At 31.8% G+C, this 13,949-nt stretch overlaps 1 protein-coding gene and 1 long non-coding RNA gene across 13 annotated transcripts in view; one reads left to right on the forward strand and one right to left on the reverse strand.

Moving 5' to 3' along the window:
* Positions 1-1,696, reverse strand: part of LOC127988202 (calmodulin-regulated spectrin-associated protein 2-like) — a 34,686-nt gene extending 32,990 nt beyond the window's left edge. For 5 of the 10 annotated variants that reach the window (XM_052590829.1, XM_052590821.1, XM_052590823.1 and 2 more), the window contains exon 1: positions 1,167-1,695. In XM_052590829.1, the coding sequence (XP_052446789.1) occupies positions 1,167-1,308 (142 nt within the window). In that variant the 5' untranslated portion in view covers positions 1,309-1,695. Of the gene's footprint in view, positions 1-1,166 lie in introns of all 10 variants that reach the window. The other 5 variants (XM_052590830.1, XM_052590826.1, XM_052590827.1 and 2 more) reach the window with 3 other exon arrangements.
* On the forward strand, positions 1,414-13,363 carry LOC127988204 (uncharacterized). Of its 3 annotated transcripts, none has more exons than XR_008161571.1 (7): positions 1,414-1,537; positions 1,620-4,488; positions 5,331-5,436; positions 5,730-5,800; positions 6,113-6,260; positions 9,037-9,100; positions 12,210-13,363. It is a non-coding gene; the product is annotated as an uncharacterized LOC127988204 (long non-coding RNA). The 3 variants fall into 3 exon arrangements; XR_008161572.1 differs by lacking the exon at positions 1,414-1,537 and having other exon boundaries at positions 1,750-3,282; positions 4,022-4,488; XR_008161573.1 differs by lacking the exons at positions 1,414-1,537; positions 1,620-4,488 and adding an exon at positions 5,156-5,212 and having other exon boundaries at positions 5,331-5,800.
* Positions 13,364-13,949: the final 586 nt, after the last annotated feature.

Consider the following 13,949-nt stretch of genomic DNA (forward strand, 5'->3'; position numbering starts at 1 on the left):
GATATTCTGACTGATATTCTGATATCAAGTCAAATCCCTTGTGGAAAAAAAAGTGTGCTTCAGTGTATTGGTGTACTTGTAGTGCACTATAAATCTTAGAAGTATACATTTATTTTTAAACTGGACTTGCAGATGTAATATTACTGAAATAAAAGACCACTTAAGTGCACTTTCCTGACTGTTTCGAAACACACTTAAGTACACTTTTAAAATACCCACTTTGTAATAATGCAAATTAAAAGTTTTACTTGTTAAATCATTATGTTTTAATCATCTCTTGTCATGCTTTAATTGTGATGTGTTGACTAACATACTAAAGCACATTTAAAATACTTGTTTTATTCACTATTACGTTTTCATATTTGTAGATATATACTAAATAGCAACTTCGTAATTACAAATATGTAATTGAAAATATATTTAAATATACAAGCTTCAACAGAAATGACATTAAAATATAGAAGATTTTGTTGACCATAAATGCTTTCCATGAGTGTACTTTCGCCATATCTCAAAAAAAATATATATTTCAATTTAAACTATAATACATTTAATTAAATCACAAATAGCATGCAGTTAAGTGTCTGAAAACATTACAGTCAGTTCACACTTAAGTACTCTTTTTGCTAAATTTGCTAAAGTGTCCTTCTTTGTCACAAGGGATTGTTTTAGTTTCAACATATAATTGTAAAAAACAAACAAACAAAACATTGTGTATATATTATGTAAAGTGTCACGTTTATAAAATGATACATTTTGGATGTTAGGCTGACCATTACTACTACACAGATACATATCTACAAACCATGCAGTACTTGTTTTATTAGTGTTGGATATCATTTACATTACAGCATGAAGTAGTGGATGCAGTTAAAAAAAAACAGTTACTTAACATGTGATTGTTTATGAGGTTACATATTGTTGAATATTTAACATTATGCAACATGATTTAATACTAAATCATTTTTTAGGGGTATGCATGAGCAAAATGCTTTTATTGACACTGAATATTACATTGTAAAATTAATTCGTACTTAAAAATTCTATTTTGACATTTACGTATTTTCCTCTATTTATAACTGATACCAATTGTATTCAATGCAACACATTGAAAATCAAATCAAGAGACAAAGATGAAGGTGGAGAAAGAGAAACACGCCACCTACCTGTACCAAAGGCTTTGGCCACCAGCCACGTGAGGCTGGCTCTGATTTTCGCTCTATTAAAATCATAATGCTCGAAGGACTTGATGGCAGGAACAATGCAAGTGTTTTTCGGGTGTCTGGGGTCGCTCAGATCTCCCATCATCTTCACAGCTGCGGTGTCACATCCAGCTCTCACAACGATGACATCTCTCCGAAGGAATTCAACGCATCAGATCGGACCTTTGCCTTTTGCTCTCATACATAGAATAGATTTTGTAACATATGTGTGTCAGGTCGCTGCTCAAACACACGCTCGGGCTTATTTTCACATCTAACTCGGGCCGTTTCGGTAATAAATGTGGGGTTCTGACCATAGAGCTTCATCCATTCTGGTACCCCAGTTTTTCTCCTTGATGATCCTTCATGTCCCGAGTTAGGAGGTGTCGCTGTCTAAAAACTCTTTGTCTTCTTCAGGACGTCGCCGTGCTCTGGCCACATATTCCCATCTGGATATTTAAGGGTAGGCTATTCTCCCTCTATTCATCCAGCGTCCTGCGGTCTCCCTGCAGCGGTGCGAGCGAGCGTGAGCCCTCTGCGCATGCGCGCTCCGCCCAACACGCCAACAACCCCAAACTGGCAGAAATTGGGACTGTGCAGGAAATATGATCCGATGACATTTTATAAGATTGATTTCATCATTTTATAACGGACAGTCTTTATAATATTCTATCTATCTATCTATCTATCTATCTATCTATCTATCTATCTATCTATCTATCTATCTGATTGACCATTAGTTCCCCAATGTACTGAACTCAAAAATATTTATTCAGTTATTATAAGCAGATAAAATAAGTACAATAGATAAATTGTAAACAGTTTTCTTAGTCACCTTTAATTCTTGCTGTATATACATGAAAACATACATAAATGTATGCTTTTTTATCCTGAAAATTAATTTCTTCATTATATATTATTAACCGATATAATAATATAATTACAGTTTTCTCAGTCACTTTGGTGCATTTCTCAGATCAGAAATTAAATTCTCAAAATTACTTTCTCAACCTCCACATCATTGACAGACAGACAGACAGACAGACAGACAGACAGATAGATAGATAGAGACAGAGAGACAGACAGATAGAGACAGACAGATAGATAGATAGATAGAGACAGAGAGACAGACAGATAGAGACAGACAGATAGATAGATAGATAGAGACAGAGAGACAGACAGATAGAGACAGACAGATAGATAGATAGATAGAGACAGAGAGACAGACAGATAGAGACAGACAGATATATAGATCCTGAAACACAAGGCTATACGGCTGGATAATGTCAGGGCCGTTGTGGTTGATGAGGTATTGATTGATTGTTATTCATTTATTATTGTTTATTAATTTACTGTATTTTGTGTAATGTCTATTTATTTATTGTTTTATTTATAGTAGTTTATGTTTGTATTAATTTATTTATTTATGTTTTATTTATTTACTGTATTTTATGTACGATTTGATTATTTATGTTACAGTATATTAATTTTTGTTTTGTTTTATTTATTTATTTATATTTTATGTATGTATTTTTTTAATTTGTTTCAGTTACTATATTTTATACATTGTTTTATTAATTTACATGTATAAATGAATTTTTGTTTTATGTATTTATTATGTTTTATCTATTTGTTGTTTATTGTTTTTATTTATCGTTTTATTTACATGTTTATTGATTAATACATTTATTTATGTATCATTCTTTTATGTTTTATTGATTATTTAAACATATTTTAATCAGTGTTATTATGAATAGCATTCTCAAAAACGGCAAAGGTGGATACCACGCCGAAGATGAGATTCCAGCAACAGGTTCTTGAGGTTTTGGAGCAGGTCCCGCTGTTGACGTCTGTTGGATTGAAAGCTTCTGTCGATTAGCTTGTTGACAGAAATGCAGTTATAGTGGAAGTCTATGGGGCAGTCTTTGCCCTCCTCTCCAGAGGAAATGGGTTGGTCCTCAAATGGCTTTGCTCCAGGAAAACTATCAACGGCTCAGGAAATGGAGAATTTATTCAAGATTCAAGATTTTTATTTGTCACACACATGGTTATATGGAGAGCATATGACCAGCGGTGAAATGTAAGTAAATATAAATGATAACTCACAGCCCATGGAAATAAAATGACTGCCCCCAGGAAATTGTCAATCAAAACAAATAAATATTGTATATGTTAATGTATAATAATACTATAATATATATTTAACATTTTAGAACAATTGTCCACCAAAAATATTAAAGAACTAATAAATATGAGAGTCTTTATTTAATATCATATCTTATATTTTAGAAAACAATTGTCCATCAGAAATATGAAATAACAAAAATGGTAAATATGTATTCAGGAATACGAAATAGATAAAAGTAAATAAGTAAACACAATTCTTTATTAATAATATATTTATTAATGTAGAATAATTATCCATTCATATTAAATATCAATTGCTAAATACGTTCATATTTAGAAATATGAAAAAAAATATAAAAAAAAAATATATATATATTATTATTTTATCTTGAACTGAAGTGTCCATAAAAATATATTAACAGTTGATAAATATGAGTTCATAAATATTAAAGAAATAATAAAACATTATTTTACGTTACAAAGTGTTTATAAATATTATATTTTAGAATCAGTGTTCATCAGAAATTCATAAATGTGAAATTAAATGAATAAATAAATATACAAATATTGTGAATTAAAAATATAATTGAATATGAATGCCACATATTTGTGGGTTTGTTTTCATTAGGATATTATGTAAATTGTGATTTGTTCGTGTGTGTGTGTGTGTGTGTGTGTGTGTGTGTTTACAGGACAGAAAGCTGCAGTGGGAACGCAACAAAAAAGGCAATGGAAAAAAAATATATAAAAAATTATAACATATTTTATTCTTTTCTATTCAGTTATATTTAATATATTACATCTGTCTGTATTTTGTTTTACATTGAATATTTTTTCATTATTGTGCATTAAAATGAAGATTAACAATGAATAAATCGTGTAACTCTAGTAGACAGCGTCATCTGTTGGTAGTTGAGCGTTACTACACGCCTTTGCGTCAAACACACAACTGCAGCAGCAAGACAGAGGCCCCCACAGATGAGCACAGACACCATGAGGTGAGAGGGTTCAGACTGACATGACATCCGCCTCACGTTCAGCACAGGTGAGGAGACCCACAGCTCATGTGAGCAGAACAAGTGCTCAACGACCTCAAGAGATGAAGATGGAGAACAGTGTTGCTCACTCTCGCAGTTCAAGCTAGACTCTTCCCTTTAAGGTAAGAAATCTTTTTAAACGTTTTTTTTTGTTCTTGTTTTTTGTTGGCGGCATGTTGTTTTTTAGGCAAATTTTAGTGTCAAAATGTATTCTTAAAAAAAAAAATCATACCATGATTTGTATAAAACCTAATTAAAAATCTCTAAATGAAAATCTCAAAAGAGAGCCATATATATATATATATATATATATATATATATATATATATATATATATATATATATATATATATATATATATATATATTGTTTATATATAAAATAAAACAATACAAAAAGCGATAACATAACAAAACAGACAACAAAATAAACAAAATAAATAAATAAATAAGTTATATACATATTTTATTTTTTATTCATATTTTATTTTTTTTGTTTCTGGTTTTTTTCTGTTATTGCATTTTTTTGGTTTATTTAGTAGTTTTTATGTTATTGTTTTTTGTTTTGTTATTTTATGTTGTTTTCTATTTAGTTTTGTTGTTTTTGTTTTTATTTTACTGTTTTTTTGTTATTTCATGAAATGTTATTTTATTATTTTTTGTTACGTTATGTTTTTTTGTTTTTTATTTATTTTCCTTTGTTGTGTTGTGTTGTTTTTAAATTAAATTAAATTAAATTAAATTAAATTAAATTAAATTAAATTAAATTAAATTAAATTAACAACAATAAAACAATAAAAGCTCCAGATCACACTCTATTTTGACTCTGTTCATGACGCAAACTAAAGTAAGCCCCTCAGATCTATGTGCAATGAGATGCTACTTTTACTTCAGCCAACATATGAATACTTTAATGATGTGTTTGTTATAGTTGTAGTTATATGATGATGTTTTCATTTGCACAGACAGAGTTTGTGGAGGAAGAGGAGGACGATCACTGCATCACCAGCCGGATAAACCTGGAGGATTTGGGACTGTACTTCAGCCCAGACCAGTGGAGACCGGCTCAGGGTAACCCAGCTTGCAGTATCTCTGTTTATCCAGTGTCATGATTACTCACAATGCATTCTGCTGCTTACTCTTATACATTAAATAGTGGTGAATTGGATTGCAATATTTGACCAAATACTGCAATATATCATGAAATCTTAAATCGGACATATCTGAAGCTTTTTGAAATGTGCACAACAGTACCAACAACATTTATTACATTTGTATGAAATGTCAAATATGGCACAACAGGCAAGATTTTTTTTTTTTCTGACAAAAGCAGCAGAAGTGCTCTAGCTCCCTCTTGTGTTCAGGTTACTGAAGGAAAGCCTCCAAGATGGCCATGATTACCACACTGAGGACACCAACGCCAAACTGATCCGAGGTCAGTAACGGTTACAGCTCTTTATTCTGTCTGTCCGTCAGCTCTCATGCTCCTCAAGAAGGGTGTGTTTTAGAGCTCTCCCCTAGAGGGCAGCATTTACACTAATGGGACGTCCTCAGTGAATTCTGTTCTGTACTGCCAGGAATTAAAATGTCTGTTTTTTTTTGTTTTTTTTTTACTTATTATTTTTTTGTATATATATACAACAATAATAATTTATAATTATAATATATTTAATTGAACTATTATTAAATTTACATAGTGATTTTTTATGTATATCATTAAGAATGTGTGTGACATAACTGTGTCCAGAGCTGAAAGCAGAGGTGGAGAAGCTCTGTGTTGCTCAGATGAGCTCTCAGGGCATCAAACCCAAGAAAATGAGACGGTTTCAGCAAGAGATCGCCTCTCTTTAGACTAAACTCTCTCAACTGGAGTATGAAATGGCCGAGGCTCACAGGTGAGTGGCTATAAACGGCAAAACTCAGGGTTATGACTCGCATTATACACTGAAAATAAAAGAAAGCGCTGTTTTTCAAATCAAACAGTATATTTGAGGAATATCTAATATCGACAGACTGGATTATGTCTAATGTTAAAAGTAGAATAAAGAAGAAATATATATATATATATATATATATATATATATATATATATATATATATATATATATATATATGTATGTAGATAGGGTCAGTTTTGATTTGATTGACAGCCTGTGATCACTTTGAATAATTTTTATTTATATTGTTCAGCTTATTGACAGTAATCTATACAATCACGTTTTGCGTACTTGCTTTTTAATAGCATAAAAGGCTGAATTGTTACTGTTTTTATTATTATTATTATTATTACAATTTTAATATAATAACAACAATACAATTTAAAAACAAAAAAAAAATAATTTATATGATAAATAAATTTCTGTAAACTGTGTTTATGGAATAACAAAATGCACTTATTATTATATATAAAATATTTGTAAATAATTAATATATTATTATGTAAATATTAATATAAGTATAAAATGTGGGGTAAGTCAGCATTAAAAAAAACTTTTATACGGCAAGGATACATTAATGGATGGCAGTAAATCCATTAATAATGTTACAAAATATTTTTATTTTAAATAAATGCTCTTTTATTACACTTTCTATTTATCAAACAATCCTGAAAAAGTGTATCATAGTTTCCACAAAAATATTAAGCAGTTCAACTGTTTTCAACACTGATAATAATGTTTCTTGAGCAGCAAATCAGCAAATTAGCATGATTTCTGAATGATCATGTGACACTGAAGACCGGAGTAATGATGCTGAAAATTTAGCTTTGATCACAGGAATAAATAACATTTTGACATGTATTAAAATACAAAAATAGTTATTTTAAATTCTAAGAATATTTCACAGTAGTGCTGTTTTTACTGTCGTTCTGTAAAATCGTAAAATCATACTTGTGAGCATAAGAGACTTGTCCTTAAAAAAAAAATAAAAGATTATAATAATTTTACCGACACCAAGCTTTTAGACAATAATGTTGATAAAAATAATCAGGCTTTTTAAAATGACTGTTTCTTCTTGCTTTGATTTTCAGTAAGTGAACTATGGATGCTCATTTTATCTATCAACCAATGGTTAACCAAATTTTTACCGATTTATACAATCAGGTAAACGATTTAAAAAGTCATTGATTTATTTTTTTAATCAGTAATTTATCAAAACATTTTAAAAGGTTTGCTGCATGGTTAAAATAAGCATATAAAAATAAAAGTGAGTTTTTAGAGAAAAAAAATAAGTCGCATATAGGTCGCATTTTATTATTTAAATCAGAAAAAGGCCTAATGACGATGCAAAATGTTTACAAACATTATAATAAAGACTGTAAACATAGCTAGGCTATTTTAGTTCCCCTCACTCCAAAACAAAGCCTTTCAATTAAGTAGGATTCAGAAAATAACAAATGAAAAGGATAAGAAGCTATAGTTATATAAATGACAAGATAAAACGAATTCATTTACTGTAGGCTAAAACGAAACTGAGGCCACAGTTGAGTCTTTCATTCGACACAAAATCAAATGTTTCCATATTCGCAATGTATTTGAATGCCAAAATATTATTTATTATGTAACCCTGTTTTTGTAGGCTACTTCAAATTGTAAAAGGTTTGCTTTTATTTGGGTACGTTCACAATAAAAAAATCTTTGTGCTTTTGTAAAATAGGCCTAAATAAAAATAGCATACCGCTTTCTGCCATCTTGGTTTCCTTTCATGCCCCACAAAAATGAAGCAAAACTCTGCATATTAGGCTACTTATTGCACCCCCCCCCCCCCCCCCGTTTTCTTAATTTATTAAGTAAAAATATATTTCTCGTATAGGCCTAGCTTTATCAAGTTTTTCTCCGCTCACAGAAGAGCTGCAGGTGCGAGATGTGATATGAAGACCATGCTGTGAATCCTCATGTTCTGTTTTTTGCTGCTTTTTGTGCATCTAAAATTAATCCATGGAAAACAAATATTACAGGTCACAGACACTTATTGTTCAATAACTTGTTAATATCACTTGTTGTGAATCCTCATGATGTTTGCTGCTTTTTGTGCATGTAAAATGAATCCCTATCACATACACTTATGCTTTTTAATTAAATTCAATTCTAATTTAAAATAATTTTGTCGGTTAACGGTTAATAATCGGTTAATGAAAGCCGATTATCGGTTAGGAGAAATAACCCAAGATATTGTGAATTTGAATCCTTTGTACCTTTATATCAACCACTGTAACAACAAATGCAGATATTTACAGAAATATTTACTAAAATCATAGAAGAGTAAGGGAGTAACCTGCCTCAAACACAACCTTAGCTTCTCAGATGTTTCTCATTCCTTTAAAGTACAAAAATACGTGGCCTGTAGCCAGATTTTGGAACAGAAAAAGCCGAAAACACATTTCCTGGCCATCCCTGTGTAGTTTGCTGTGGTCGCAGCTCACAGTAAATGAGATGTTTGAGGGGTGAAACATGTTTGGCTGTTCGCCCATCCCGTGACATCAGTGGAAAGCTCGGAAAAGTCGTTTTATTATAATTCCAATTAGTTTTATTGTAATATAAAACTTTGGCACATACTTGCAGCTAGTGTGTTAAAACGTTTTACACATTAAAGACTGAATCGTGTTTTGACTGATGTTTTTAAATGATGTACATATCAAGGTTTTACAATATTTGTGTCATTCAATATGTGCAGAACTTAGAAAGAAAGACTGGAAGAGGCAGAGAGGAGGAAGCGTGAAGAAACCAAAGAGCTGCAGGTAATGATTCACCCCACACTTACAAATAACGGTCAGACTTCAGTGTGAAGGATCGATGAGCTTTTCAAATGGCTTTCATGGCCATTTTCTCTCTCTTTCTTCTTCACTTTGTTCATTTGTTTATTCGCTGTACCTCGTTCAGCACGCTAGCGTCACCTTTAAAGTGGATAATCGGCCACCTAACCTTGTGAACCTGAACGAGGATCCGCAGCTGTCAGAGATGCTGCTGTACATGATTAAAGAGAGCGAGACCAAGGCCAGCAAACTCAAGTCTGTCTGGAGCTCTCATCGTCCACAGTCTACTACCACTCCATCATTCACTTTAAATCATCTTAAAAATGATTGGATTTACTGTAAACATTTAAATTAACAGTTCAACTACTTCTTTCATTATTTACTCACCCTCATTTAATTTTCAAATCTGTATGAGTTTTTTTTTCTTCTGTTGAACACTAAACAAGATAAGCCAAACACTAACCAAACATTTGCTGGTAGCCACTGACTTCCAATGTATTTTTATTGCTATAAAATGGAAGTCAATGGCTACCGTCACCTGTTTGGTAGCCAGCCTTCTTCAAAATGTGTTCTTTTGTGTTCAGCAGAAGAAGAAAAGTACCGATTTGGAATGACATGAAGGTGAGTAAATATTTTGGGCGAATTATTCGCTCAACTACAACTAATAAAAATAATTTTCAGTGATTGAAATATAATTTAAATAAATTTATATTAGATAAAATACCTTAGCTTCAAAATACCTTAGCTGATCCTCCAACTCCAAATGAAGTGATTGAAATCATACTAAAGATGAAGGACACAGCTCCAGGACATGATGAAATTGGAGCTAGTCTCATAAAGAAAGTAGCTTCCTCTATTATTGAGCCTGTAACATATGTTCTCTCTTTGTCACTTAAAACAGGCGTTGTACCAAGAGATCTCAAATTAGCTAAAGTAATTCCCTTGTTTAAGTCTGGGAATTCACATTTATTGAACAGTTATTGACCTATTTCAGTTTTACCTTTCTTTTCTAAAATACTTGAAAAACTAGTTTATAAAAGGTTATTAAAACACTTCACAGAAAATGTAATCTTATATGATCACCAGTATGGCTTCAGAGAGAACATGTCTATAGAAATGGCTCTTTTACAGTTTTTCGACAAAATTACAAAAAATCTGCATGAGAAAAATAATACTATTGGTATATTTCTAGACTTGTCAAAAGCATTTGACACAGTAAATAATAATATTCTTTTAGCAAAATTAGAGAATTATGGCATTAAACATATAGCCTTAACTTGGGTACAAAATTATTTGGAAGAGAGAGAGCAATTTGTTTATTTCAACAATCTGAGCTCAAGTAGGGGAAAACTTTTATGTGGGGTACCGCAGGGGTCCGTTTTGGGACCTCTATTATTTCTAATTTATATCAATGATTTAAGAGTTGTTAGTAAAAATGTTATCCAACTCATGTTTACAGATGTCTTCTATTATCTCATTCTAACATTTTCACATTGATAAGCGTAGTAAATGAAGAATTACAAAATATTTCTAAATGGTTTAAAATAATCAACTCTCTCTTAATATACAAATAACTAACTTCATTATTTTTAGCACAAAAAACAAAGGAGATTGTCAGGACATAGAGGTATCAATTGATGGTTTAAAAATTGGCCAAGTGAACCAAATAAAATTTTTAGGTGTCATTGTCGACCACTAACCTGGAAATATCATATCCAGCATGTTTGCAGAAAAATAATGAAATCTGTTGGTAAACTGAGTAGAGTTCGTTCTTTAATTGATATTTCATGTATGAAAACATTATATTACAGTTTGATCTATCCCCACATTTTGTACTGTAATAGTGTTTGGGGTGCAACTTGCCAAACATATCTAAATAATATTTTATTAATACAAAAGAAATTGTTAAGAATTATGAGTAATTCAAATAGATTGTCATCATCTGCTCCGCTTTTCAGAAAATATAACATTTTGACAATATTCAATGTTAACATCTATTGCATAAATACCTTTATGTACAAGTATGTGTATATGACAAATATTATGCCCACAGTTTTTAATAACTTTTTCATGTATTCTTCGGATGTTCATGCCTACTCCACAAGGCACTGCAAAGATTTTTATCTTCCTTTTTGTAGAACTACAGCCAACCAATCTACACTGAAATACAGAGGGCCTTCCCTCTGGAATCATTTAGACCCTGCTTTAAAGACTAAAACCACTCTAAATTATTTCAAAAGAGAGCTGAAAATAATGTTAACATATCAATAAGTTTATCTTGGTAATTTGTTTATTAAAATGTTTGATGTACTGATTGTATTGTCTTGCTTGATCATGTAATTTTACGTTCATTTAATGAGATTTTGGGGAGGTGGTTTCATAAGACCTTATGGTCTTCTCACTCTCTCATGCACAGAATTTTGTTTTCTTTTTTTCTTCAATGGATTTGTAAAGTTGTATTTCGAATGTTATATGTGCAAATAAACCTCTAGAAAATAATTAATATTAATAATTAAGCAAATTATTATACAAGTTCATTTAAACTTTTAAATAAATAATAATAATAGTATAAAGCTGTTCCAAGGAACACAAAAGAAGATGTTTTGAATATTGTGCTGGTGGTTCTTTTCCATACAACTACAGTGAACGAGAGTCTTTTAAGCTTTAAAAATGATAAATTGCCATAGAAACAAAACTGCTTGCATTTTTGCTGACATGTAGGGAATGTCTTTTAATGTTTTTACATATAACGGATAAATGGCTGATGTTAAAAAAATCACACACACACACACACACAAACACACACATATATATATATATATATATATATATATATATATATAGTATGTAAGTAAATTAAAAATAAAACTATTAATTTAATTTTTTTTTTTTAAATGCTAGTTAATTTAGTCATTATAGTTTAGACATTATAATGAACAGTATGAAAAATGGATGTTCATTTTGAGAGTTGCTGATCTTGAAGTTTTCATTTTAATGTGTTCTACAGTAAATTATTAGTAGTAATTATTAGAAATTGTTAATATAGAAGGTCAAAACTTGTGCTGAGTGGTCCATTCTTAATTTTTCTGTGCAGACTTGAAGAAGAGATTGAGGCGGCTCGGTTGAAGGCCAAAGAGGAGATGATGCGGGGCATTCAGGTGGCAAAAGAAATGGCACAGAAAACGCTGAGCGAACAGAAGAGTCAGTACGAGGAGAGGATTGGCCGATCATGATATCCGTCATGCTAAGATTGTAGAGGCGCTTGAAGCGGAGAAGAGGAAGATTGCAGAAGATCTTGCTCAGGTCGAGAGAAAACGTACTCTTAAAATGACCCAGACCCCTAAAACGGGAACATGCACACTTTAAATTGAAAAGACATGGGGGTTTTCCATCAGGGATGTTCACAAAAGTGTGTTTTTCACCATATTTTTGTTCAATGTTTGCAACATAGCCACAGTGGGATGCCTTGAAGCTGTCTTTGATTATATATTATTAGCACTGATTATCACTTAACTAAGTTCAAGTTCACGTGTGCATTTGGTCTCTTTGTACGTATATAAGTTGTAATATTATACTGAATATATGATGCTTCTCCCTGTGTTGAAGGAAACAAGATGCATTAAGAGCTGGGGGTGAAAACTTTTGGAATTTGAAGATCAAGGTCAATTGTACTTAATTTGTGTACCGGGAAACATACAAGTATCTTCTGTTGCTTAAGAAGGGCAGAACTAAATGGAAAAAATATATATTTCAACAAAATAAGAAAAATTTGGCCATCTTCATCGTGTTCAAAAGTTTTCACCCTCCAGCTCTTAATGCATCTTGTTTCCTTCTGGAGCATCAGTGAATGTTTGAATCTTTTTAAATAATTGTGTTTGAGTCCCTCAAATGTCCTCAGTCTGAAAAGATGCATCTCAAAATCATAAAGTCACTGCTGGAAAGGGTTCAAATATGCAAAGATGCTGGAAAACTGAAGAATCTGCAGGACCTTAAAGATTTTTCTGAAGAACGCTGCTCAGTTTAACTGTTCAGAACAAACAAGGGACTCATGCACAACCATCACAAAACAGAAAGACAGTCGAGGATCATCAGGTAACAGAACACAATATTAAGAACCAAGGGTTCCCAAACTTTTGAGTGGGGTTATTTGAATAATTTCAGCATTTATTTTGTCTTGTGGACTAAATGTTAATATCTTTTATGTACAATATCTTACTCAGGACAGTACTAAATAAAATGTAACATGCATTTAGTATGATCTCTCTTATTTTTTTAAAATTACTCGCATTTTCACAGAACCTGCAAAGGGTGCCCAAACTTTCGATCCCCACTGTATGTGACATGACTTCATTTTTTAAATTTAATACAGGGAGGGCCAGTGACGTCGGCCTTAGTCAAACGGTACAGTCTCTGTCCAAGGCAATTGATGATGTCATCATCGGCGTTCCGTGTGAAATACCTGGAAAACATTCCGACAGTCTTCAGCTTCCATGTGAGAAGAACATCTTGGCCGCCCGAGATCAAGTGCACTTGGTGCTGCAGGCTTTGATAGCAGCGTTTAATAAAAGGACAGATGGAGTTCATACACTGGACACAGACAGACAATTTGTTCTACAAAGGTTATCGCAGCAGAAATCGAATCATCCCTAAAGTTGTGAATTTTTTCTTCAGGCATTAGCATAGGTTCCAGAGACGCCTGCTGGGTGTGATTTTTGGATAGCTGCAGATTGAAGGGGTACTAGTTATGTATATAATTATATTTGGTATAATGTTTAATGTTAAAGTTTACTTTTCATTTTGATGTGTTTACAGGATGTACTCAGGCCTACAAGTT

Source organism: Carassius gibelio, chromosome B22 (genome assembly GCF_023724105.1).
Source record: "Carassius gibelio isolate Cgi1373 ecotype wild population from Czech Republic chromosome B22, carGib1.2-hapl.c, whole genome shotgun sequence".
Taxonomy (NCBI): Eukaryota; Metazoa; Chordata; class Actinopteri; order Cypriniformes; family Cyprinidae; genus Carassius; species Carassius gibelio.